The 27,044-nt window shown below is 39.9% G+C and overlaps 1 protein-coding gene across 3 annotated transcripts; it reads right to left on the bottom strand.

Moving 5' to 3' along the window:
• Nucleotides 1–3,807: 3,807 nt before the first annotated feature.
• On the bottom strand, nucleotides 3,808–27,044 carry LOC149315603 (negative elongation factor D). Of its 3 annotated transcripts, none has more exons than XM_089513719.1 (15): nucleotides 26,784–27,044; nucleotides 24,804–24,916; nucleotides 24,544–24,653; nucleotides 23,775–23,884; nucleotides 22,702–22,809; nucleotides 22,039–22,191; nucleotides 21,167–21,297; nucleotides 20,552–20,717; nucleotides 18,616–18,750; nucleotides 18,127–18,266; nucleotides 17,280–17,394; nucleotides 15,921–16,016; nucleotides 10,651–10,791; nucleotides 5,642–5,771; nucleotides 3,808–4,885 (listed from the first exon to the last, which is right to left on the bottom strand). In XM_089513719.1, exons 1-15 carry the CDS (start codon nucleotides 26,850–26,852, stop codon nucleotides 4,851–4,853), a joined length of 1,752 nt encoding a protein of 583 aa, XP_089369845.1. In that variant the 5' UTR covers nucleotides 26,853–27,044; the 3' UTR covers nucleotides 3,808–4,850. The 3 variants fall into 3 exon arrangements, with proteins under 3 accessions (XP_089369845.1, XP_089369847.1, XP_089369846.1); XM_089513721.1 differs by lacking the exon at nucleotides 26,784–27,044 and adding an exon at nucleotides 25,657–26,485; XM_089513720.1 differs by lacking the exon at nucleotides 26,784–27,044 and adding an exon at nucleotides 25,553–26,485.

Raw genomic sequence — 27,044 nt, forward strand, 5'->3', positions numbered from 1 at the left:
CCAGACCCTAACTAACCAGATTATTTGAAGAACCGTTATCTGTCCATATGAACCTGCCAGAACACTAAGATCTTCAAGGAAAGGCTCTCTCTCAATCCCACCACTATTGCTTGGTCAGGGCACTAGAGAGGCTGCTTCCATCCTCTGGAAGGCTCTTCCACATGGGAGGCTAGTCTGGCTCCCTCCCTGCTTGCCTTTTGTTGGCAAGCTAAAACGATTTTATTTAAATAGGCATTCAACATATACAGTCACCCCTCAATTTTTGCGGACTTGAGATCTGTGCCCCTCACATATACGTGAGTGTGAAATGAGGGGAAACAATAGGCTGTGCACCCATGGCACAGACTGGCAGTTGCCCACAAGAGCACTCCTCCATTCAAGCCAATGGAGCTTAGCACATACGTGAATTTCCATTTTTGCAGGGAGGTCCAGAATGGATCCCCTGCGAAAATGAAGCAGTGACTGTGATCATGCCAGGTTGGTTTTTACGGACTATGTGTGTTTTAGTTGTGCCTTTTAATTTTTGTATATTTTGATGTAATTTTATACTGTTTTTATAAGATCTTGACAGTTTTAATTTTTATTGTAATTTTTTAAAAAATGTTTTTATCTGTGAGCTGCCTTGGGTCCCTTCTGGGGGAAAGGCGGCATACAAATGTAAGGAAAAAAAACAATCTCCCAAACCTATATAACACTGCAAAAAAAGAATGAGCTAAAAGTTGTTTCACAAACTTTTCATTTTATGTTAGAATGCTTTCATTACTTTTTAAAATTTTATTAAACATTTATACACATATAAAAACCTAAAGAGATACATATAAACATGTAACAACACGTATAAAAGTTAACCGCTATTCCACTCACACCATAGCATATTTATATTATGATAGTCCTGCAAATTTCTTTGTTGCCATCTTGCTACATTTCCTATCCAATTCTCTCATATTTACAATTTTCCAAACTCACTTCCCTAAACTAAACTTCCCATGCCTTCTCAAACTCAAATCTTTCTTCCTTGTCATTTCATTCTTTCCGCACTTTACAACTACTAACCCATGTCTCCTTCTCCCTCTCCTTTTTCTCTTTTCCATCTTATATCCCAATCACACTTTATTAACCTGTCATTAATAGATCTCCATGGCTTGGATCCCAGCTTTGTCTCTTGTGGGTGGCCTTATGGTGGGGGAGGATGTCTCCAAATTCCCATTTTATCTGCAGCCCATCTTACTATAACCCATACCATTTCCAAGGGACTTCCAGCTTCCTAAGGTTGATTTTCATGGGTACATGGGGAAAGGAAGGAGAAGGTAACCCTGTTCTTTGAATGTGTGTACTGTGTATCATTGCTGGAAGGAATGTTATTTCCTTTGTGAACCCATTTTAAAATGCAGAAGAGTTACAGTGAAAGCAGTATAATAAAACAAGAATATTACAATCCATCAAGCTTTATATTATGAACAGCTGTGTTAAAAGTTAAACAAAAGTGACACATTTTTGTTAACTTTTAAAAACTTCGGGCTTTATCAGATGGGAGGCAAGTGTCATTAAATCAGCATTCGTTCCCATGCAATATGGGTTTTCATATGACATTGCAATTATCCCATTATCCCGTGAATAAAGTGGCAAAATTGGCCACTTTTTATTCACAGGAAAATCGTGCTTTCGCAGCTTTATTCACAGGATAATGGTGCTATAATGGCGATGGTGTGTAAAAATCAACCCGTTGTGCGTGATATTGATGGGATTTAATGCCGATTTAATGACACTTGCCTCCCAAAAGTCCCTAGTCAATGATGGCACCACCATGCGATCCCAATGACCATGCATGGGCTCTTCCTGCTGCTACTGTTCAGTGCTTCCCAATTTCCATCTCTGCCTCTGCTGCTAGGCTCTCTTGAGCCAAAGGATGAAGGTGTTTACAAATTGCTTCCGTGCAAAACTCTTGGGCTCAACTGGGGCACCGATTCCACCCCTCCACTCTTGTCTTGCCACTCCCTTGCCTCCTGATTTGGAAAGGGCAAGTTAGCTGGAAGGAGTGAAATCATCAAAAGACGGGTGTGTATGCTCAGTGTAACCCTATATATTCTGCACTTAGATGTATTAAGGGTCCCCAAAGATACCTCTTAGCAGAGGCTGGACCACTGAATGCCAAGAGACCCATCATTCACAGTGTCCCCCAAGTTATGGTGCAAGAGAATGACAGCTGTCTTTGAGAAGAGGGGATCCCATGCATTCCTGTTCTAGTTATGCTTAGAAAATTACCTCCCAGTTCCCAATGATCAACTGAATAGAAACCCATTTACACTCTGGCAGAGGATTCTGGCAGAACTTGCCATCCCCTCTAGACTCACTGTTAAGATACATTGGATTGTGACAAAAAGAAACAAACTCCAGTAACTCCTGAAAGCATCCAAACGTCTCCTAATATATTTATTAATCCAACTAGGCTAGAGTGGTCCCAAGACCTCTGGAACAACTCTATGGTCAATTTCCAGGAGAGTTGTGCTGGAGGACCTAGAGATTCTTAGAGAAAGCATATTAATCAAATCCGCAAATGATCAAATTCGCAAACGTGGAGGGCTGACTGTAATTAGGTATAACAGTAGGTGCCTGCATGCACAGATGTGGCTGTGATAGCATACGTAGCACTGGAATAGGTAGTGTGAATGACACTTAGCAGCCCTGTGGAAAGGCATAGGGATGGAAGAGCTGCAGGAAGAGAACCACCACACACACTGCATTTCTGACAGAAACCAAAAATCCAAGAGGAGTTGTCAGATCAAACAAGACTGGGATCCCCCTCTTCATCTCTTGCCCTCTCATTCCTGGGAATTCCAGATCTTGTCCAGGTGTTGCAAAGTCCATTAACTTCAATCTCTCTCATCTTCCAAGTACCAAAACAAACCTCCTTATTTTGGAAACCTTTTCCAGGTTCTGTTGAGGGGCAATCAAACTTTTGGTTTTCCACTGAACCTGTGTAGTGTGGTTGGTTTATAGATATACATAGCACCCCCAAACTTAGCCTTTTTGTTGCATTCTGTTCCCCTTCTTGCACAGTGACTGTTGTCCTCAGGCTTCAATCTGAGTCACCACTGCTTTGTCCATTCCTGTCTGCTTACTCAAGCCTTGTGGTTTCAGCCGCTTCTGAATCATCTCTTCAAGATATATCCCCTTATCCAACCCTCAAACTCCACTATCCCCTTTCACGTTTCTGTATTCAGTTAGCTCTATATGTTGTGTGAGAGAGTGAGTTACTTTAGTACGTGTGTTATTTTATGTTTCTTCTAATAAAAATTCATATAGTTGCCTGGAATCTCTAGTATAGCTGGTGCTCCATTCCTGCATGTGTTACCCCTCACAATGCCAGGCTAAACATTCCCCAAATTAATTAAATATACATTGCAACTATCAGTGGAGGCTCTACAAGCCCCACACAGGGTAACACTCCTGGTACCACCCTCATTGTTGATTTCAATATCTACTGTCTAATTTCTTATATCACAGAACAAACCAATGCAGGCTGCAAACTGGTGGAACAAATGTGGTCCACTAGGTCTGTATTCCGAGCCAAGAACATCAGAACTGGATTAGGCCAAAGGATCACTCAGCCACACTGGACTAGACGCTTATAGGGAGACACTGAAGCAGCCATGAAGGCAGCATCATCCCACTGAGGTCCCTCAAGAAATGGGATAAAAAGGCATGACTCCCTCAATGTGTCTCAACTGACTTCAGCATCTAGTTTTCTTATTGTCATGACCTACCCCACACTTTGACTGTTAAAGTTACAAAATCAAGATACATTCGTTACCCAAAAGATAATTTATTAAAAATTACAGGCTCTCATATATCGTATTGTTTTTCATCCTACGCAGGTAATGACAAAGGTGTATTAAGAAACATTATACTGTATACTTCTAAGTGGCTGCTATGCAGTCAAAGAAATTTAACTGTATTTTCACACAGTAATACAACTTACCATTGACAGTTTAAAAAATGGCATTAAAGAACAACAAAGACAGATTCTTCGATAGGGGCTGCAAAGAACATGTGATAATACATTAACATATGCAGTACTCAAATATATAAAGGTTGCAAAAAGACATGAATTTGTGAACATGGGGTCCAGGTCCACAATGTTTTTCTGGAATGCAGTGAAAACCAAGAGTCCTGCAACTACTCAGCAACTGACAATTCATGCTATTTTCCAAACCATGTCATTAATAGGATTACTATTGCCTTGATTTCCAAAATTAGACTTGACATAAAGACATTTTACAACTGGTGATGAGGGAGAGCTACAACCAATCTTGTCAATCATGCCATAACAGATGTTTACAGGATTATCATGAAACAATAAACAATTTGAGATTTTTGTATCACTTTTCCAGTTACAAAAATTACTTGTGTGTACAGGATAATGGTAATGCAGTGGATCTTTCTCTCTGGGAAACAGAACACCAATTACCACATCTTGAAGTAATGAATTATCCCAGCCAACACTGTCAGGAGTATCACCTCTAGCTGTTCCATTGCATTCATTTTATTCTTCCAGACAACTATGACAGGTCACCTGAAGTTAGAAGCAACACCCTTCAGCTTTCACGTTGCTCTGTCCTAGGTGTTTTGAGTTCACAATCCAATAAATTCAGAAAAAGTAATGAAAATAACAACATCCAAGAAAAGTAAAATTAAATTTGAAAACACATCAGTGTGAAGTTCCTGAGTCACTTGAAGCATCAACCAGTAAACTGTTTTTTCCTTTTTCAAAGCTGTTTGTGTTATTCTCTTCTGTAGTACACAAAGGAAGGATAATCCATGGGATCAGCAGGTGGTATATTTTCTCTCTTTCAATTGACCACAATGAAATTTGATTTACAGTGAGCTTGAAACAAAACAAAAACAAAACAGGTTGGTCCATTAGACAACCAGTGTGACCAAGTCTTATTTATTTTAACACAGTGATCCAAACTAAAAGTAGAAACAGATCATACATGTTCATCCATAAATTTATTTCATGTTGAAAAAGAATGACATTTCCCTCCCCATCCAGACATACACACAACATTGCTCTCTACCTGTATAATCACTGAAATCTGGGCTTCTGCTTTCACCCAGGAGAATGTCTCCAGTATTTCCCCAGACCAGCCTCAGATAGGCCATAGCAGATGTTGGCACCAAGCTGAGATTGTATGTGGGTGGTTTTGTGTGAACAGGTACTGAATACCTCCTTATGCACTGGTTTATAGATGGTTATGTCATGTATATCACTGATGGGATTCTGGCCTATACATATGTGATGCAGTTGGCCATCTAAAAATATTTGCACCATAGAACATTTGTGTTTTAACACACCAAGAGTCACTTTCTTGTTTCAACTCCTGAAATGTAACTGTAGGCTATCTATGGTTGGTATAGTTGACAGTAGTTCAAGATATCTGATATGTGGTGCATGCTGATGAATTCTATACTCCTGCATTGTGTTCTCCAAGGCTAAGACCATGGAGTGGTGACATACTGAAACATAGTGTTATCCAATCAACTGTGTTCAGAAGCCTTCAGTTGATGCAACTTCTTAGGCTTGGAGATGACTGAGTAAATTGAAATGCCCAAGACAAAAATTGTGTGGGAAAGAGTTTACCTATGAATTCTGTAACAGGATCATGTTCGCCTTCTGCCTTAATAGTGCCTGCAATGCTGTCATTCTCCAGCATTGGAAGAAAAAGCTGCACAAAATCAGAGGTATATGGAGGAGCAATCACATCCAGTACCTAAAGAGATGTTAGATGGCAAAAAGAACATGGCTTAGCAGGATTTAAGATACCACAATAAAGACACTGGTTAGTTCATCCTGCCCCGGCCCCCGAGATCAGTCAAAAGGAAACAACTCACAGTTTTACAACCATATATATTTGTGATATATATACAAAGACATAATAAGCAGAAGACAAACAACTTGATGTTCCTGCCAACAGAGAAATGCTGTCTAGGCCTGTAACCATGAAGTAAAGTGAAAATGTAACAATCAGAAATGTCAGCAAAAAGATTTATTTCAAAATTCAAATGCATTTTGGCCTTTGCTTCATCATAACAGAAGGAAAGATCAACTGTTTGAGAGATGAGCTGAAAAGAAGTCAGTTTTTTAAATGTAAAAAACATGCTATTTAAATATGGTATTCATGCAGAAAATGCATGCATCACCATTATCCAATCTAATTCTGACCGAAAAAAGCTACTAATATAACTCTAGACAATGAAAATGTATACAATACAGGATGAAAATATACAGTTTCACCTTGCGTTTAAATCAAGAAAAAAGTTATAATGTCCAAATTGTATCTGGCCCTCATGAATTCAATGAAGGGATCCAGGAACAGACAATATTTTGTCTACTATCTCTTAAACAAATATACTATGTTAACTTAGTCATCTCTGCAATCTTCCAAATTTTACATAGTATGCTTTCAAAGTGGAGCAAACATTACTCCTTCAACTTGAGGCATGCAAAAATCCCAGCTGGAATTAGCAGATCCCGTACTATTTATGGGATTTATCTGTCCACCTAACAAAGCAAAACTATCAGGGGATTATGTGATTTAATAATCTGTGCAATTACTGATGTTATTGATATATAAATGTCCTTCCAAATTAATTAATTAATTAATTAGAGAATTATTTAGCTCAAGGAAGTTTATCTTTCTATAAAATCTATTTCCATGATAATGAACAGAGACTTGAAATGCACTGGGATTCTTCAGAAAACAATTTGGTAAATTTGGGCTCAATTTTAGATGAGAACAATAACATATGAGAAACTGGATAAAACTAGTGCCTCTTTAGTCCAGTCTTCTGTCTCTACTGTGTGTTATGCAGTTGGTCATGGAAAGTCTATCAGAAGGACACAAGTACAGCTAGAATTAAGTCATAACGAATTAAGCCTTTAAAGTGGCAGAATTCAAAGATATAACCATGTTAGTCTGTAGTATCAGTATGTAGAAAGATCTTGTAGCAGCTTTGAGTCTAAGGGCCGAAAAAGACAGCCTGGATGAGGTCACATGGAGCCTTCCCACCCGAAGACGGATGGGGCTGTGACAGCCACATGCTGTGGCTCCGATCTGTTGCAGCACCAGCTGAAAAAGGAGCAGTTTTCAACCGCTTTTTCGGCCATGGAAAAGCCACCTTTGGCAGCGTTTCCATGGTCATGCAGTAGCTTCCCAGTGTGTTGGGGGCTTATGGCTGGTAACTGCCATGCTCCAAAGATGCGCAGAAGCTGGCTGGGTGCCTTCAGGGCATCATGGGAGCATGTGGTGTATACACGGTATGCCCCCAAGCTGCTTGCAGCCACCTAGAAGGCATCTTTTAGTGCCGGGCTGTACTGGTCCCAGCTGAAAGAAAGAAGTTGGCAGCATGAGCTTTTGTAATCTACGAAAGCTCATGCTGCCAACTTTTTTTCCCCAGTTAGTCTCAATGGTGCTACAAGATCTCTCTACATAAGGCTTAAAGGTTGATCATTTCCCCTGGATTGAGACTCTAGTTCAAGAAAACTTTGGTTCTTTATAGCTAGGCTGAACGTAATCAGAGGTCAGTCTGCTCTTGAGGATGAAACATGGAACTGTGGATTGCTCCTTCAGATAGACTAATGAATTTGAAGATAGGACACCTGCATTGTGCAGCCTTCAAGGTTTCCTCCTAGTTAAAATTACCCTTGAAACTAAGGTACAAAACACATTGCAGAAATCTAGTTTGAGATTGCATTAACTACCATGGCTCAATGTTATAGACTTCTGGGAACTGTAGGTTTGTGAGACATTTAGCTTTCTCTGTCAAAGAGATCTGGGGCCACAATAAAACACAATTCCCAGGATTCTCTAGCACTGAGCCAGGGCAGTTAAAGTGGTCTCAAACTGGATTATTTTTGCAGTGTGTTTTGGACCTTGGAGCTTACATCTCAATTACCTTGATGGTTCTGAAATGACAAAGAGACAGACAAAAGTAAAATAATGGGTTTTTACATGCTTCAGATTATAGCTATGTTTTTATGTATTGCCTTACATTCTTTTTATCAAATAATATTAATGACTTGAGTTCAAAATAACATTTACTTCTAAGTCATTAACAGTAACCATTCATTTCCCAATGTTTTCAGGTAACATTTAGTGTTTGTGTGCTTGTGTTTTGAAAAGGATAAATTTTAATGCCTTTATAGGTAAGTAATAGGATTTTGTTCCTTTATTATAAGCCTGTAAAAAAAATTAAAGGCCTAACAGAGGTGGTGTATTTAAATTCATTAAAAAATTAATTTTTAATCAATGTCTGTTTCCTTCGGATTTGCTGTTTGCTTTTCATAACTACATTTGCTTCTGAAACCCTTTTAATGATTCATACACTAAATTAGAAATGGGGAAGAACCAATGGAAGGGTAGAATGGAAGAATCAATGGAACTTGCTGAAAAACCAATGGAACTGTAGAAATATTATGAGTGAAACTGGGATTATTAACATTGGGAAGAGTCCAAAGTCTCCTCCTGCTCCTTGCTTTGCTGTTTTACAGATCCTCATTTTGTTCTGGAGTTTACTAGACTTCTCTTGGAACAAAGAATGTAAAACATATTTTGCTGATTTTTGCTGAAATTATCTCCTGGGTTTTTCCTCATTCTTATTTGGAAAAACATCTTAAATAGTTTGGAGGTAATCTTTGCCATATGCTTCTGCTATACTTATGCACAGAGGTAATCTTTCTACACCTTTAGGTTTCCATAATTTTTTTAAATCTTTGTGACCAAATTCTGTTGAGGGACACTCTACACCTAAAGTCAGGTACATATGTGCTTTGCATTTTGTTCTTGGAATCTTATGTTTACTATCTGATTGTGATTAGGCTTGCACAGGATTTACTAAGGATAAATAAGTTACTGGAACTTAGCTGGATGAGACAAATTTAACAGATACTTTGTCAATGATTCCTTGTATTTTTAGCTGTTCCATTTTTCTGGTTTTCTTTCTTCTTCATGTACACCTTAGACATTTTATATTTTGCCTTAGCACACTGTATTTAGTCTTCAGCAATAACATTTATCTAAAAATTTTCTCTTATGGTAGTGGGGCTGGAGAATATTTTAGGAGATGTATAGTTATTTTGTATTTGAAAAATTGTGCCTTGCTTTGTGCTTATTCTTTGATGTGGTTATTATTTTTATTTGTTGCCACATTACAATTTCTTAAGTTATGCTATAACAGCAACTATAACTACCACCGTAGGCTATATTATTCACCAGTTTATATTCTTTATTGCTTTTCACCATTTTCTCTGTCACTTCAATAATTTTTAAATTTAATTTATTTTTGATGTGCTTCTGATTCAAGGACTATTCCCTGCTCAATGGAGCAAAATACAACAGCAAGATATTAAAAAACCTGTTTTTCAGCTTCATGATGATCTAGGCTGGCCTAGTGCTGTTATGGCAATGTAAAGCACTTTTTGGAGCAGTGCCCAACAGCAGTGGAAAAACAGAAGAGAAAGTTATCTCTGTTACCAAAAAATGCCCAACCAGCTCCCAAGCATCCTTGGAGCCGGCAGAGCAGTTTTATCTCTTAACAAAAATGACTTTTGTCATCCTGCCACCTATGGCCAATTTACCCTACAGTATTTTGCCCTTTGGCTGCATCCATGCTGCAGAAATAATTGACATGAGTTTAACTGCCATGTCTCAATGCTATGGAATTCTAAGAATTGTAGTTTGTTGTGGCACCAGAAGTCTCTGACAGAGAAGGCTAAATATGTCACAAAACTCAAGATCCCAGAATTCCATAGTATGGAGCCATGACAGTGAAAGTAGTGCCAAACTGGATTATTTCTGCAGTGTTGTTGCAGCTTTACTCAACTATGCAAATGTAGTTATGCCAACAGACAGGATCACAACATAAGTTTGACACCAGCTGATATATTTAATGCTGCCAATTACTGATGTTCTGGTAATGTGGAGAGCATATTACAGTAATGTGTTGAATAGGGGTCAACTTTCAAAAACCATTCAAAAGTTCCATATGATTAATACGTCTGCTGTGAACTTATACATGCCAATCTTTTCTCAGTATGAGTAGACCTTCACCCGCTTCCACTTTGCAGGTTCAATTCAAAATTATGAGTTTTTAACCTATACCATGCTAAAGGGCTTTGGACCTGGACAGTTGCAGGATCATTAACACTCATATATGCCTGTCTGCTTTTCAAAGATTGTGTTTAGAAGCCCTTCTGCAAGTGCACCAACTTCTGAGATTATATGTCAGTAACTAAGTAAAGGGCATTTTTTGGCCATGAACAGAATTTCTCCGCAAAATTATCCACTTGGCCCCAAAATACCTTCTTGTTTACATACCAAGTAACACAGTTTTATTTTCTGGAGCTTTTAGTGGGTGGATGGTTTTAAATTTGGATACTGTTATTTACTTTTACTCTTTGCTATTTACTAAGTTGAGTTAGAGATGGCAGTAAGCCATTTTAAGTTAGAATACTTGGGAGATATAACCAAATGGAAGATATAACCAAATGACCAAGACACAATTTTTAACGGTCTCCATCTAATGAACTTTAGAAAATTAATCTGAATAAACCCAGTTTTTTAGGCTCCTGAGATTCAGGTACTTACTAACCTCAGTCACAAAGTATCTGATCAGAGAAATGTCTGTATCCAGCTTTTCCAGGCACTTGCGGATATAGCCAACCACTGGAAGGACGTATCCTCGGCTTAGCAAGTGTACCATCCTGTCCAGGAGGGTCTTTTTCAGTTCCAGCTGAAAGGACAGAAAAGAAGACAGTATGTTTGATGCCCAGCTTGTTAAATGGTGTTAGCCATGTTTTTGCCAAAGCAACATGTTAGGATGATGATACAACAGAAATTTCTTAATTTTCTCCCAAGAACTCATAGATGCATAACCCATAGTCCCATAGGAAAGGACTATGAAAGCCATATAGCCCAAAGGTATGAAAAGTGTGGTCCAAATGAATTCACAACCCCTTTTCTGGCCCCCAAATTTTCCCTTTTGAAAAACAAGTTTCAGGTGATTTTTGTCTCCAAGGTGATTTTCATAGAATCATAGAATCATAGAGTTGGAAGAGACCACTAGGGCCACTCAGTCCAACCCCCTGCCATGCAGGAAATCCAAATCAAAGCATCCCTGACAGATGGCCATCCAGCCTCTGTTTAAAGACCTCTAAGGAAGGAGACTCTATCACCTTCCGAGGAAGTGCATTCCACTGTTGAACAGCCCTTACTGTCAGGAAGTTCCTCCTAATGTTCAGGTGGAATCTCTTTTCCTGTAGTTTGCATCCATTGTTCCGGGTCCTGTTCTCTGGAGCAGCAGAAAACAAGCTTGCTCCCTCCTCAATATGACATCCTTTCAAATATTTAAACAGGGCTATCATATCACCTCTTAACCTTCTTTTCTCTAGGCTAAACATCCCCAGCTCCCTAAGTCGTTCCTCATAGGGCATGGTTTCCAGACCCTTCACCATTTTTGTCGCCCTCCTTTGGACACGCTCCAGTTTCTCAATGTTCTTTCTGAATTGTGGCGCCCAGAACTGGACACAATATTCTAGGTGGGGCCTAACCAAAGCAGAATACAGTGGCACTATTACTTCTCTTGATCTAGACACTATACTTCTATTGATGCAGCCTAAAATAGCATTGGCCTTTTTAGCTGCCGCATCACACTGTTCACTCATGTTCAACTTGTGGTCTACTTGGACTCCTAGATCCCTTTCACACGTAGTTTCATTCAGCCAGGTGTCACCCATCCTATATCTGTGCATTTTATTTTTCCGCCCTAAGTGCAATACCTTACATTTCTCTGTGTTGAATTTCATTTTGTTAGCTTTGGCCCAGCTTTCTAGTCTATTCAGGTCATTTTGAATCTTGATCCTGTCCTCTGGGGTATTAGCTATTCCCCCTAATTTGGTGTCATCTGCAAATTTGATAAGTATGCTCCCAATTCTGTCATCCAGGTCATTGATAAAGATGTTGAATAACACTGGGCCCAGGACAGAGCCCTGTGGGACCCCACTGGTCACTTCTCTCCAGGATGAAAAGGTGCCATTGTTGAGCACCCTTTGGGTTCGGCCGGTCAACCAATTACATATCCATTTAACAGTTCCTTTGTCTAGCCCACATTTTACAAGCTTGTTTGCAAGAATGTCATGGGAAACCTTGTCAAAGGCCTTACTGAAATCAAGATATACTATATCCACAGCATTCCCTTCATCTACCAAGCTGGTAATTTTGTCAAAGAAAGAGATCTGGCATGACTTGTTTCTCTGAAACCCATGTTGACTTTTTGTGATTATGGCATTGCCTTCTAGATGTTCACAGACTCTCTGTTTAATGATCTGCTCCAGAATCTTTCCTAGAACTGATGTCAGACTAACTGGACGATAATTGTTGGGATCCTCTTTTTTCCCCTTTTTGAAGATGGGGACAACGTTTGCCCTTCGCCAGTCTGCTGGGATCTCTCCTGTTCTCCAGGAGTTTTCAAATATGATTGCCAATGGCTCCGATATTAGTTTTGCCAGTTCTTTTAATACCCTTGGATGGAGTTCATCTGGTCCCGGAGACTTAAATTCATTTAGATTAACAAGGTGTTCCTCTACTATCTCTTTACTTATTCTGTGCTGAAATTCCCCAATTCTATCCTCTGCTCCATTATCCTCAGGTTGAGCACCCTTTGCCTTTTCTGAGAAGACTGAGGCAAAGAAGGTGTTGAGTAATTCTGCCTTTTCTCTATCTCCTGTTAGCATTTTGCCATCTTCTCCACGCAGTGGCCCTACCGTTTCCTTCTTCTTCCTCTTGCAGCGGACATAGCCAAAAAAGCCCTTTTTATTGTTCTTAACCTCTCTAGCAAGCCTGAGTTCATTCTGCGCTTTAGCTTTTCTGACTTTACCCCTACACATGCCTGCTATTTCTTTGAATTCCTTTTTCGTGATTTCCCCCTTTTTCCATTTCTTATACATGTTCCGTTTAAAACTTAGCTCGGTTGAAAGTTCCTTAGTCATCCATCCTGGTTTCTTGAGACACCTCCCGTTTTTCTTTCTCACTGGAACTGTTTGAAACTGTGCCTTCAGTATCTCCCTTTTGAGAAAGTCCCATCCGTCCTGAACTCCTTTATCTTTTAGTATTTCTGACCATGGAATCGCCCTCAATACTTCTCTAAGTTTACTGAAATCCGCTCTCCTAAAGTCTAGGATGCGTGTCTGACTATGCCTGGCTTCTCCTTTCCACTGTATTACAAACTCCAGGAGAACATGGTCACTTCCACCTAATGATCCCACCACTTGCACCCCATTAACCAAGTCATCCTTGTTGGTTAGGATCAGATCTAAAATAACTGATCCCCTTGTTGCCTCTTCCACCTTTTGGACCATGAAATTGTCTTCCAGGCAAGTGAGGAATTTGCTAGACCTTGAGGATTTTGCTGAGTTTGACTTCCAGCAAATATCAGGATAGTTGAAATCGCCCATCACTACTACATCTCTCTTTTCTGACTGTGTGGTCATCTGTTCTAGAAAGATATCATCCAATTCCTCAGTCTGACTTGGGGGTCTGTAGTAGACTCCCACCATAACACCCTTGTTGTTTCCCTCCCCTTTGATTCTTATCCAGATGCTCTCCACCTGGCTTCCATGATTGATGTCCAGGATCTCTTCACTGGTGTAAATATCTCTGACATATAGTGCTATTCCTCCTCCTTTCCTGTTTGGCCTATTTCTCTTAATAAGGTTATACCCCTCTATTTCCACATTCCAATCATGAGACTCATCCCACCAGGTTTCAGTGATGCCTATTATATCATATTTGCTTTGTTGTACTAGGAGTTCGAGTTCATCTTGCTTATTTCCCATGCTCTGTGCATTAGTGTAGAGACATCGCAGACCATGGTTCCCTTTTACTTGCTGCCTGTGCAAGTTTTTTTGCCTCCCACTGTTGGGTCCTTGCACTGTTTGCCTTGTTTCCTCTATGTCAGTTTGACTATTTTTGCCATCCCTTTCGCCTTCCTTAATATTGTCTCCCTTCCCCTCGGAACTCAGTTTAAAGCTCTCCTGATCGAGTTCTTGAGACTGTTGGCAAAAACATTTCTTCCAACTGGCGTGAGATGCAACACGTCTGTTGCAAGAAGTCCCTCCTCATGGAACCGCAGCCCATGATCAAAGAATCCAAATCCTTCTCGGCGGCACCATTTGATTTTTGTCTCCTTTTATGTAGTGAAAAGCCCAGCCCGTGCAGAAATCCACAATTAATGCAGCTCTGAGAGGTGGCTGTCCAATCTTTAAAAAAACCTTCAATGAAGAGTCCACCACTTTCCAAGGTAGTCTATCCCGCTGTTGAACAGCTCTTATTGTGAAAAATGTATCCCTAATGTTTAGGTGGAAGGTTCAAATAGTAGATTTATATTAAAAAGAAAATAACTGCCTTATAAAATGACCCATATATTTCAGCACTTTTTGTCTTTGGTCTGATTCACACCATGAAATGAAGCACCACGGGTGAAGAAGCTTCCAGGTACTGTTGGGATATGTAGGTCTCAAGAGGAGCTATATTTTCTTATGGTTGGGCATCACCATTCTGGCTTTTCCTTTGCTCTGGACAAGAAAAGAGCTGCCAGTTGCTTCTGTTTTGTTTTGTGTCCCCCCCCCCCTCTGGTTAGAGGAACATGAAGTCACTTTGAGATGTTTGCCTTTACTCTTTCTTTGGGAGGACATGCAACAACCACTCATTTTTGTTTCAAGCGTATGAATCTCAGGAGACATTCTGACTGAACAATGGTATTCCAATTACCTGATTAGGATCACAGCAATTCATAAATCTTAACTTCCATGGCTGGAATAATTTTGGGGCATTACACTGGTATAACTACTGATTATTCTGGCAGCTATAATTTAATAATCCTTATAATTTAATAATCCTTCATGCAAACTGTTCCGCATTCAACCACCAGAAAATTATGGGGAGGCAAGAACTCCAACACCCCACCTCAGGACTGGACTGGACTCTGGAATGGCTGGCAGCCTACCAGATACATTGTCTAACCTCCATCATCACTTACACTCTGTATGCATAAGTACAGCAGGAGCTTGTGCTCAGTATTGTTAAACAGGACCTTAGCCTATGTCTCCTCTAACCCAGAATATGTTGTCCTCCAGATATGGGACTCCCAGCTCCCATCAACCCCAGCCGTTATGGCCACTGGTGAGGAATAATGGAAGGTGTAATCTAAATAATCTAAAGCTGGAGATCTATAAATTGACAAAATCACAATAGGAATCTAGCCATGGGGGTGGGCTACTGTATGGCAGACATTTATTCTCCCCTGACTGCTTCACAGGCTGCATTAAAATCCCAACATGCCACTAATACCTTATTTTCATTGGTTTCCCTCCAAAATGGTGATCAGAAGTAACATTACTTTCTACTGTCATTTTGGAAGGGAAATGGAGGAAACAAGTGTATTGGAAAGAGGGTGGGTGGGAAAGCCAGCATGGTGTAGAGGTTTGAGCATTGGACTATGACTCTGGAGACCAGCGTTCAAATCCCCTTTCAGCCATGGAAATTCACTGGGTGACACGGGGCAAGCAATCTTGCCAAGAAAACCCTATGACAGATTTGCCTTAGGAGTGCAGCAAATCAGAAATGACTTGAATGCACACAACAGAGGGACGGTGTGTGTGTGTGTGTTCTGAGTATGTTACACATCTACATGCATTTGGGGAGCTTTTGGATACAATTCGTAGGTGATTTTCACCCTAAAATAATGAGAGAGAGAGAGAGAGAGAGAGAGAGAGATGGTGGCCCACAAGCTGCATTTTCCCCACTCCTCATCCAGCCACTTGCATTTTTAATGCAGAAGTGAAAAAGAAAGGTAAGTTTCATCACCTGCTCCATGACATCAAGCTGAGAGTGTTCTGTCTCAAAGAGTTTGACAAGAAGCTGCAGGACAAGAGGATGAAGCAGCTGATGACATGTACTGATCTACAAACAAAAAGGTAAATATGTAAGATCACCTGCATTTCTATTAACACATAAACAGGGTCAAGAAGAGACAAATGTTTTCATACCATGCTTTTAAAACCCACACCACATATTGCTGCTACTCATCCCTGTGTTCTAAAGTTGATTAACAAAGGCAATTACCATCAAGAATTTCCTGTTATGGCAAACATCCAATCTGAAATGCTTAACTACAGAGACAGGGGCTGTATCTGCACTGCAGAAATAGTGCAGTTTGTCACCACTTTAAATCCTTCTTAATTATTATTCAGGAGTTATAATAAAAATGTTAAAGTGCTTTATCACTTTGGTTATGTTTTAGGATCCTTTTCATTTATTGCTAGCAGTCCTCTCCCTTCCTTGATCTCTCATGTTTCTTGGCAGTGGTCATTTTAGCCAGGATAACGCAGCCAGCTAGCCAACTATGGAGAGGTACATTTCATTTCAGGAAATACTGGACTAATTTAAACTGAAAGAGAGAGTAGGAATAATAAATCTGTGTAAGTGTTTGGAGTTCCCTGGGGCTTTCTGTTTTTTCCAGTTTGTCATGATGGCCCCTATGTGGGATTTATTTCAGTCTATTTACTATCTGATTCAACTGGACTACTTTAGCTGGGACTGCAAATGGATCTAAACCTAATCTGCAATAAATTTAACAGATGATAAGGGAGAAAGACTATTGTCTCAGCTCTTTGATATGATGTATTGGTTTCCCATTTATAGAGCTTTCCTAAACACAGGAGACCATTCAAAAATGAGAACTTATCACCTGTAATCTGATATGGTGCAGTCCATCCTACCACCTCATGATGATGGATGCCTCCATAGACAAAACCTAACACATTCCAATACACTTAATGGTTAGTCCTTGAAATGGAATTTGCATGCTACATTTGTGAGCTGTTTCTTTTGAGCATGTCTCTATGACAGGCACAATAAAGAGCAAGAAAAGAAATGTGGGGCAGGGGAAAGAAAGAAGCAGAATTGGGGAATCCCAGGGACTCCAGACAATTTCCATGAGTCTTCAACTTTCATTAGACTGTCTAGCATTGATATAAGTTGCAGACAAACATCATCTAGAGAGACACATATCCTGCACTCTTGCCAAAAATGTGAACCACCCCTTTCTTTGGATTAGCAGAAACAAAATTAATTAGATAGGTAATAGACTTCATCTTTGTTTTTTTTGGACCAAATTCATTTTTGACCTTAATGTATCAAAACTACAGAGAGCTTTGGTCTTACCTCATCCAGTAATGCCAAGTGCACTGGAGTGTGATCAGTCTGAAGCTGGAAGTATCGAGGCTCTGACACTGTCCAGTCAACCCATTTCAGTACGCCCATTGCTACTACTGGAAACCTAAAGATACAAGGAATGAATGTACAACATGAAGTTTAGAGTAGAATCCTATCATCTGTTGTCAGTTGGAAGTTTCCAGACCTGAATGTCTACCAAGACTTCTCTACTGTCCACTTAGGCAGGTACATTTTTAACAGTCTGATGTTGCCTCTTCTGATAATGAGACAGCAGCCAAATCTGGAAAACCCTAAATAAGTTATCAATAATACCAAACCATAAAAAGGGATGGGAAGGAGGTGCATCAGACAGTTAACACATGCCTCAATATGTAAATTTCAAAATATGGCACGGGTGCACTGTACCTGAGACCAATGCCTGGTAAGCTACATGGGTCATATTGAGAGAGGAGGTACCTAGTCGTTGATCACCAATGCAATGCTCCCACCATTATCTCAAAAGTTTTGAAGCTTTTACAAGCAATGCCGCACATACAGGGTTTTCCTTTGCTACCCTAAGAGCTAGAAAGTTGCTCGCTTCATATGTAATTTTAGAAGTCAGACCATCAAGCCTCTGAAATAGCTACTGGATTCTCATGTTTTTTGGCACTAAACTGGCTCTTCATATTTCTCAGCCCAGTCTCCTCTTATGAATGCTGATGTGAAAGAAACAGTCTGATGAAAACATTAAATGCAGAAGAAAAACTGCACCCCTCTGAAAATATGTTTCCTTAACACATTTTAATACAAGTTTTATGTTTAAACAAATGAGTTCAAAATATATGGAGGTGCATACCTGATGCACTGGTAGAGGGTACTCAGCTCTGCTACAAGTTCAGAAGCTCCTTTATTCTCATTACAGCAGAGATTGTGAACAGTTTCAACTGCTTTTGAAGTGGATTTGAGCTCATCTTTATTTATGCTTACCCTCTTGTTCTAAGAGATAAAATATGATTTCAGAGACGAGAAGAGTCATGAATGCTTTGCTGTTTACAACTGGTGCACAGTACATATCATCATTTTGCCACCTTTTCAAAAAATCTAATAATGCTTTTTATATTGTCATATTTCATTTTTCATATTTCAGTTTAAGTGGTATCATTAAGTTAGAATTTAAAGAAGCCAAAGCTTCACAAGCATTACCATTTTTAGAAAGACAGGAGTCAAGCTTTTAATTTTTTTTTCTAAATGATGACAGACTGTAATCTGACTCACCCCTTCTCTTATTTTGATGCACCAGTTTTGGAGCAATCCTGAAGTAGCAGAACAACTCCATTTAATTTACCTTTTTCCATGTTTCCACAACACTAGCTGCGTAAGCCAAAATATGGATATATTTATGTTTATGGTCCTGATTGATCTTAGCACCAGGCTTAAACAATGACAGCATGAAGAGATCCAGGAAAGCAGGAACTCTGATCTGCAGGGGGGGAAACATGGCAAGAGTGAACTTCTGAAAAACTATATTTAAAGAAAGAATTAAAAAAAAGAAGGCATTTAATGGGCAGATTTTATTAAGGAGCCTCCTGTTAAGACTATGAACCACAAAATTCAAAAGACCAAGTCAACAAGCAGCACTTCTGACAGGTTTGTTCTGGATCCCAGAAGGATGCAATTAATCACTTAAACTATATACATAGACATATGTATTTATCAGAATGAGGTACAGAACTATTTAATTATATTAGCAAACATTTTGGCTTTTGCCTCCTTCATCTGCTCAAAATATAAATCTGTCTGTGTGTGTGTGTGTACATGTACATATATGTATATATGTATAATGTGTGTGTATGTATGGAGAAGTGGGAAGAGAATGAGAGAGAGAGAGAGAGAGAGAGAGCACATTCTTATTTTAAAATAGATAAATATACAATATACTGTTGAAAGCAATGCTCCTTTAAGCTGGTTATAAAATATTTTGTATGGCTAAAGTGGCTGAGATTGTTAAGTCACAGCACTTGAAATGATGCAAGGCTTACAATAGGAATGTAACATCCCTTAGTTAATATGTTTTATATAAATGTACTAAATCCCAATGCATGTGTGGAATGAAGATAGTGGGTTGATGATGGTGGAGTGTTGGTTGAAGAGTATTGGTGGTTTGTTTGAATACAGCAGAAGTTGATGAGAGTCAAGAGGAGTGCTTGTAAATATTTTGTTTATATTGCAAGTACTGGAAGTAAAGAGCCTCCAAGGATTTGGAAGAAATCAACTGTTTCTGTGAATTATGCAAGTGTGGTCATCACATTGCCACTGAAAACTGAGCTGGTGCTTCCGTACTTTGCTACTCCTGGATACTGTTGAGGATAATTACCTCAGACAGTGGCTGGAAGGTGGCATTTCTGGTGGGCCTAGATAGAATTTAATTTTTGTTACTGCATCTCAAGCAGGATATAAGAGAGCCAACATATACCTCAAACTATTAGAAAGTCTATTAAAATGATGGTCCAGAGAATAAGAAGACTGAAAGCGCACACATGCATATATTATCCAGGGCATAATATTCTCATGACACAGAACATAACAGGACAAAATGTTTAAACATTTCAGCATCTTTTGAAGTCATTGCAAGTTCAGGTTTATGTAATAATTTAAAAGTGTGAACTACAGGCCAGAGATTGCCAGTTCAAATGTTGCCTCAGCCTCAAATTCATGAGATGATATAAAACAAATCTTAGCATCTCATCTGCTGTATGAGAGGAGCAGTTGGCCTACTTTACAAGTCAGCTATAAGAGTATCCTGAGACAGTATCATGAAATAGCCTTTGAACAATTAAGGCAGATCTTTTGAATACATTTGCAACTATTAGGATTAACCCTCTTGTGAGTCTGAGATTTCTTCTCATATTCACAATGTCCATACAATTGCTAATACCCCTTGCAAAAGCCAGAGAGGATGAAGATATCCTAGGAGAAATAGAGCCAAAAGCATGCAACTTCATAGGAAGAGTCTACATCTATATTTACATCTATATCTACAATCCAAGTGCCATTATTAGGAAATTAAGTGGGATAATAATAATAATAATAATAATAATAATAATTTTTCAATAGCTGCACACTGCCCTCAAGAAAGGGCAGGAAGTGTATTTACATAATTTGTGGATAACAGAAAAGTTGTATTCCCCATTTGAATATGTACAGAGTTAATAAATTATTAATGAACTGGGGACCCAGTCCATGATGCTGTTGAAGGAGAAACATAGAAAGCTGCTACTAACCAGTTCTACAGGCGGAGGATCCATGCTGGTGAACATTTTAAAGAGGACTGTGATATCTGCTGGGTTCAGAGCTCCTTTTGATAACATGGCACCAAGGGCCTGGCAGGCACGAGGGTATGAGGCAGCAGTTCCAAGTGCTAAAGTAATCTGACTAGCATCATGGCCTCTTGATAAAATCAAAACAAAGACAAAATAAACAAAGAGAGCTCATTTTAAGCAATCTACAGAATAGATAGCTTTGGATAGACTACAGTAGAAGACAATTACCATAAAATCTCCAAAGTTTGATGAAAATGTTTAAAAGCACTAAACAGAATCACATTGCTAAGACTGCAAAACAACACCCTTCACACTGGTTTTGGCCTTTCTGAAACAGTTACTATCAAGAGATTAGACCTATGTGGTATCTAACTTGTTTCACATTGTACTTTCAAAAACGTAGTATGAACATAGTATGAACATAGTATTTTTTTTTCAGGCTAGGTTCTGTTCTCAGAGTGTAATGATAAATGTTCCTTTTGTGTGGGCATGCAATGTGCTAAACCAAGAACGAAGGGCAAGGATAGCTAGAGAGCAAATCAGGGAGGACAGTTTTAAAATGTAGTAAAATCTTACTTCTCGTGAGCAAACCGCTGAACCTCCTGAGCAATCCTGCGCACAGCAGATCCACCTTGTTCTTCTTGGGCTAATATGGACATGATAGCTTGGGCAAAGAGATACGTGTGTTCACCATGGCACACCATTTTCTGCAAAATCATTGAAACACTTATTATCAGCTCTTTCGATGAGTAGCAACAATAATGTTTTATTTTGATATACCATCAAAATTGTGCAATTGATAACTAAGCAAAGAGTGAGAAAAGCTCTTTTAAGTCAAGTCATTATTTGTGGTTTCCACTGGCTCATATATTTCCTGGCACAAGCAATGAATTTGAAGAGTGGGCTGTTTGTCATTGCCTTAAGCTTTACCAGAACATATGAGCAGTAACTCACTATTGCCATCATATACAAAAGCCTACGGGGAAGGGCAAGAAATCGCCCTCTCTCTTCCCCTGAGTTCTCCTTAAAATAAAAGAGAGCCAGTACTGTGCAGTAGTTAAACTGTTGGGTTGAGATTTTTGAAAACCAAATTCTAGTTCCTATGAAATGGTGAAACCCACTAGATAATGTTGGGTCAGTCACTTTCTCTGCCTCCACTACCTCATAGGGCTGCTGTGAGGAGAAAATTATGCATGCTGTCTTGAATTTATTAAAGAAATAGCAGGATAGAAATGTAACCAACAATTGTGCAGGGCTTCTCCAGGAAGTGGTAGGAATAAGACAGGACAGCCTATGAAAGCCCAGCTCACAGAAAAGGTGACTTTTTCCTCCATGATGAGGAAAAGCTGTGTATATGGGAGGGAACCTCCCATGAACCTTGAAATGTCTGGCAGTGCAAGAGGTTCCCCAACTATTCTTACTGAAAAGGGCAAAAAAGCAAAACTTACAGCAAATTCAGGTAAATTCTTCTCCAGATTTTCTTCTCCACCATCTAAGATGGTGGCCAGAGAGGTACGCAGTACTCGAGAAAAAACTTCTAACTGCTGACATGCTGTTGATACGCTGGTTATCTCCCCTTGGTACCCAGCATCAGAGATAAGCTGCAACAACAGCATCAGCAGCTGAGGTAACAGTCACACTGCAAGTCATGGTTCACTAGAAGATCTATATGCACTTTTTACCATTACACTGCACTAGTGGAAAATAGAAACCAAACTTTAACAGTGCCAAAATTTTCAAAAGAATTCCCCCCCCCACCAAACCTGGGGGAAATGTGAATAAAGTATCTTATCTTATGCGAGGGTATTTGCTTGGATCAATTCCTTGGAAATACAAATCTTGGATTTCAAACACAGAATTCTTGCACAACCAAAAACAAAAATTGGTAAGAATGTGTGACACAGTGATTACTGCTCCCCCAGTAGCATCTGATTTAAGTGAAAACTGCTGTGTGCCATTTTCACAGAAGCAAGTATTCCCTTTATTTTGCTGACACCTAAGTCAATAAATTGCTTCAGTTAAATATTTCTTCATGACAATGTTAGTGATTGTTTTGCTCTTGAAAATGGTCAGGAACTGTCATGCTTTTCAAGCTAACCAAAAGACATTACCTTGACAGTAAAGTTTAGCATGAGGCAATCTGGATGAGCTTCAGCGAGTTTGTAGAAGAGGTCCCGCCATGTAGTGTGCGCTATCATTTGTTCAAGCCATGCTGGAGTCTGCCAAAAACGACAGCAATAGAATGACATGGAGTAAGGAGCAAGGAAAATCAATCAAGGTCTTTAGAAGAACAGAATTACTAAAAGGGAAAACTGTGTGGGACAGCAGAATCCTTGCACAAAGGATTCTGGCTCAAATGCATAATCATAAATAATAATAAATAAATGTTTTATTTGTATACCGCCCTTCCGTAAGATCAGGGCAGTTCACAACATTTAAAAATACAGAAGAAATTCAAAAAACAGTATTAAAATTACAAAACAATACAAAAAGTAAAATAACAACAAATGCCCCCGGGTTAGCCAACCATTGCCTGTGCGGCCTTTACGGTGGGGGGGCCTATAAGGACTTAATCAATTATGAAGTCATTACCAGTCACCTTGCAAGTTACTTATAAAACAATTTACATATGAGAAAAAGCATGAAATCTATGACAAGGAAGACAAATGTATTTTACTGTGCATAGCTAGTTCAGTAAGGCACTGGAGATAATAGTGAACAACAAAATGTGAACTGTGGAAAAAGACTAGTGCATCTTTATGCAAATACATGTTTCATCTCCATGTTGTAAACAAATAATGGATGACGCAGGTGTATAATGAGTGATGCATACATATGTCTCAGGATCAGTTGTCTATCAGTAAAATGGGAGGCAAAAGTCCCACTGAACACTCTGAAGAAACCAGCATGGTCAATTTCATTTCTAGCACAACGCAACAAGAACATTGAAAAACTATAGACATCATTCTGAGAAGCCACAAAATTATTATCCTACGGGAAGAGGCAGGAAATAAATAAATAAAAATATTATTATTATATTATTAGTTGATCTAGGTAGAGCAGTTTCCAGAAGAGAGTCTGTCATTTCTACTGTGCCCTTTTAAGTCCTCTGAGATGACCTCAGTCAGCAGTTGTTTCAAGAAGGATTCTGATTTATAATATTTAGCTGCCTTATGTGTATTACCTCTCCTTCCTCTGTGAAAATGGAATCTGCTTTTCGAGGGTCAAAATGTTTAATAAGCAAGCTTTTTAAATGGTTTTCCACTGTCTCCTGGACTTGAATTGGCTCAACACCTGCAGTAATAAAAAGAGGGAACTGTATTTGATGTATGTATCTACATTTGTCAAGAAGCAGTTCCTTGACATTTCCTGTGTTTATTTCTCATGGGAAAAGAGAACACATCCTCTACTAAATTTAACTAGGAGGCAATTACAGTCAGAAGATGTTCATTTTACATTGATTTGATTTTGCACAACAGCTCTCATGTGATGCCTCTATTTAAATTTTAAAAAGTTAGCTACTCAGTTAACTCATTCATTAAAAGTGCAGCCAATTCTGAACCATAGGTTTATGTCTTGCCTCCATCAAAAGTAACTCAAAGAGCAGTAATAATAATATTGATAATGATAATGTTAATAATAATGTTTATTTATAACACTCTTTTTACAAAGGATAGAACAGCATAACATATACAATAAAAACAAATGATAAAATGCACTACAAAATGCTAAAAAACTAAAATAATATACAAAATGCTAATTTTCAAATGTTAAATCCTCATATGCTAAAAACAACATCTTCAGTAAGAGTATTTCCCCACTTAGTGATTAATAAAGAATGACGACTATAAAGGCAACAGCAAGAAAACTGCCATCGCCAGGCTTGTTTTTTTTGGCCGTACCATATAAAATGAAAATCAGTAGTCGCAGAAGAAAAGTTCAAGGGAACATACCTGTCTGAATGAGCCACTCAGCCAGCAAATTTACTGTCTGGGCTACAGCAGTATAGTTCTCTGATAAAAGCTGGATCACATTTTCTGGAGAGCCACCTGCCTGGAAATACCTGTAACAGGATACAGTCATTCCCATTTGACCCATATCCTAAAGAATTACACAGCCTCAGATTTTAGATTTTAAAATACAAGGTCTATCAAATGATTGCAGGTTGTACAATCTCCTCTTCCACCTACAGCACCTGTTATCCTATACTCACCTTTTTAGAGTATTAAATATGGATGGCTCCATGATATAATCTCGGGTAGAAAACTTGTGCAAACACTCCTGCTGAACTTCAGCATCATCTTCTTCTCCATAATCATCATCTTGCTGTTTGAAAGCAAAGAAGTGCAATTGTTAATTTTTACATGCAACTGTTAAATTTTCCATCACACTTTTTTTTGTCTTATATTAGTTGGCAAGGACAGCATTTCCCCATGGTTGGCATTTAGATGCCTCAACGAACACAGAAACCCAAAACAAAGTAGCAAGAATCAAAGCATGTTACCCCAACCCACACAGGTCTCAAAAGAAGGATCTCAGAAGAAGTAATCTTTTTGTATTGCTAATGGGACTCAAATTTTATCTCCTGGACTTTTAAATGCTTTGTTCCCAGTGCCACTTGGCCAGAACGAAGAGGGGCCTGCTTGCATCGAAATCCCTCTGGAAACAACTCAACAACACCTTGAGAAAATAAAGCCTGTAACTAATATTGTCATTATATATATATATATATATATATATTTTTCCTCATGTATGATCTTGTAATGCCTTTGCCTGATGAAGAAGCCAGTGGAGCTTTGAAAGCTTGCATCATGTTTTTTGTGAATTTTGGTTGTCCAAATAAAGGGATCCCTGTTTTGTGGATTCGGGGCGTTACTGTACGTTGCTATAGGGCAAACATGGCTACCCCTGAATATAATCCTTCTCCCCAATTTTCTACAGAGTGATGAGGAAAGGAAGCACCTGAATGGCTCTCTCTCTCTGTGTATGCCTTCACTTGTAAAAACACACCAACATAATTGTGACCAACACATGTGTATCTTGCGCCTTCAGTTTGCCTGACTTACGGTGACCACGCAAATTTCATAGGGTTTTCTTAGGCAAGGAATTCCTAGAGGCGGGTGGTTTTGCTATTTCCTCCCTCTGAAATATAGCCTACAGAACCTGGCCTTGGGTGGCCTTGGTTGGCGGTCTCCCACCCAAGTACTAACCACAGCTGACCCTATTTAGCTTCCAAGGTCAGACAAATGCCTTTGGGGGTATTTTGTCGTTATGGTGTGCCTCCAAGCCATTTCTGACTTAGGGGTGACCCTAGGTTTTCTTGGCAGGTTTCTTCAGAGGCTGAGAGAGTGTGACTCGCCTAAGGTCACCTAATGGGTTTACATTGCCCAGATGTGATCTGAACCCTGGGCTGCATCCAGACTGGAGAAATAACCTGGTTTGGGACCCCTTTAACTTGTTCTGGCTCAAGGCTATGGAATTCTGGGAGCTGGAGTTTGTTGTGGGATCAGAGCGGAGCAGAGCTTAAGGAACGAAGGCGCCACAACAAACTCCAACTCCCAGGATTCCATAGCCTTGAGCCAGAAAGAGTTAGAGGGGTCCCAAACTGAGCTATTTCTCCAGTCTGGACACAACCCTGGTCTCCAGAGTCCGACGCTCGAACCACGGCGCCATGCTGGGTATTTCGGCCTTAGAAGACAGAGTGTGGCATATAGTGCAGTTTATCTTCCTCCGTCTTGGTCGAGTCACACTCTCTCAGCCTCAAGGGCAGGCAATGAAGAAACCTTGCCAAGAACACCCTAGGATAGGTTCCCCTGATGCAATCTCTTGCTCGAGTCACACTCTCTCAGCCTCAGAGGACAGCCATGGCAAAAAACCCTGAGAATGAAGCCCTGGGTCAGGCTCTCAGTCAGGAAGGACTTCAAGCACAGAACATAGAGAGGATTACATGGATGCAATAGAGGCTGCAGCAAATGAGCTTCTGGGGTTAATAGTCTTAATATTGGCGGTGATTCCAGGGGAAAAGGAACGTCTCCAGTTTTGTGGCCAAAGGAGGGAAAGGGAGCGGGAAAAGGTCGGTTAGCGGAAGAAACAAAGAGAAGGCAGCCCCAAAGGCGCCTCCCTCCTTCTAGTCCCAATGGCGTCTCCTGCCTGGAGCCCCTTCCGCCCCTTTCCCTCCGGGGCCTGCCCTCACCGCCCCGCCGTCGGTGTCGTCGCCCCACTCGGCCGCGCTGCCGCCCCCGAAGTAGTCGGGCTCCTCCATGAGCGCCGCTCGCTCCGCCTCAAACCAAAGCCGGCCCTCTTTCTTTCTCCCGCTCCCTCAGCGACCCTTAATAGGCCATTGATGTGTCACTTCCCCCGTGGAATCCTGGGATTGGGCCCGGCGGCGGGAAACCAAGCAGCCCTCCCTGGACTCCGAGCTCCAGGGCTCCTGAGGGGATGCCTCTCCTCTGGA

The sequence above is a fragment of the Sceloporus occidentalis genome, unplaced genomic scaffold (genome assembly GCF_023333645.1).
Source record: "Sceloporus occidentalis isolate IW3139 unplaced genomic scaffold, rSceOcc1.0.p SCAF_3, whole genome shotgun sequence".
Lineage (NCBI taxonomy): Eukaryota > Metazoa > Chordata > Lepidosauria > Squamata > Phrynosomatidae > Sceloporus > Sceloporus occidentalis.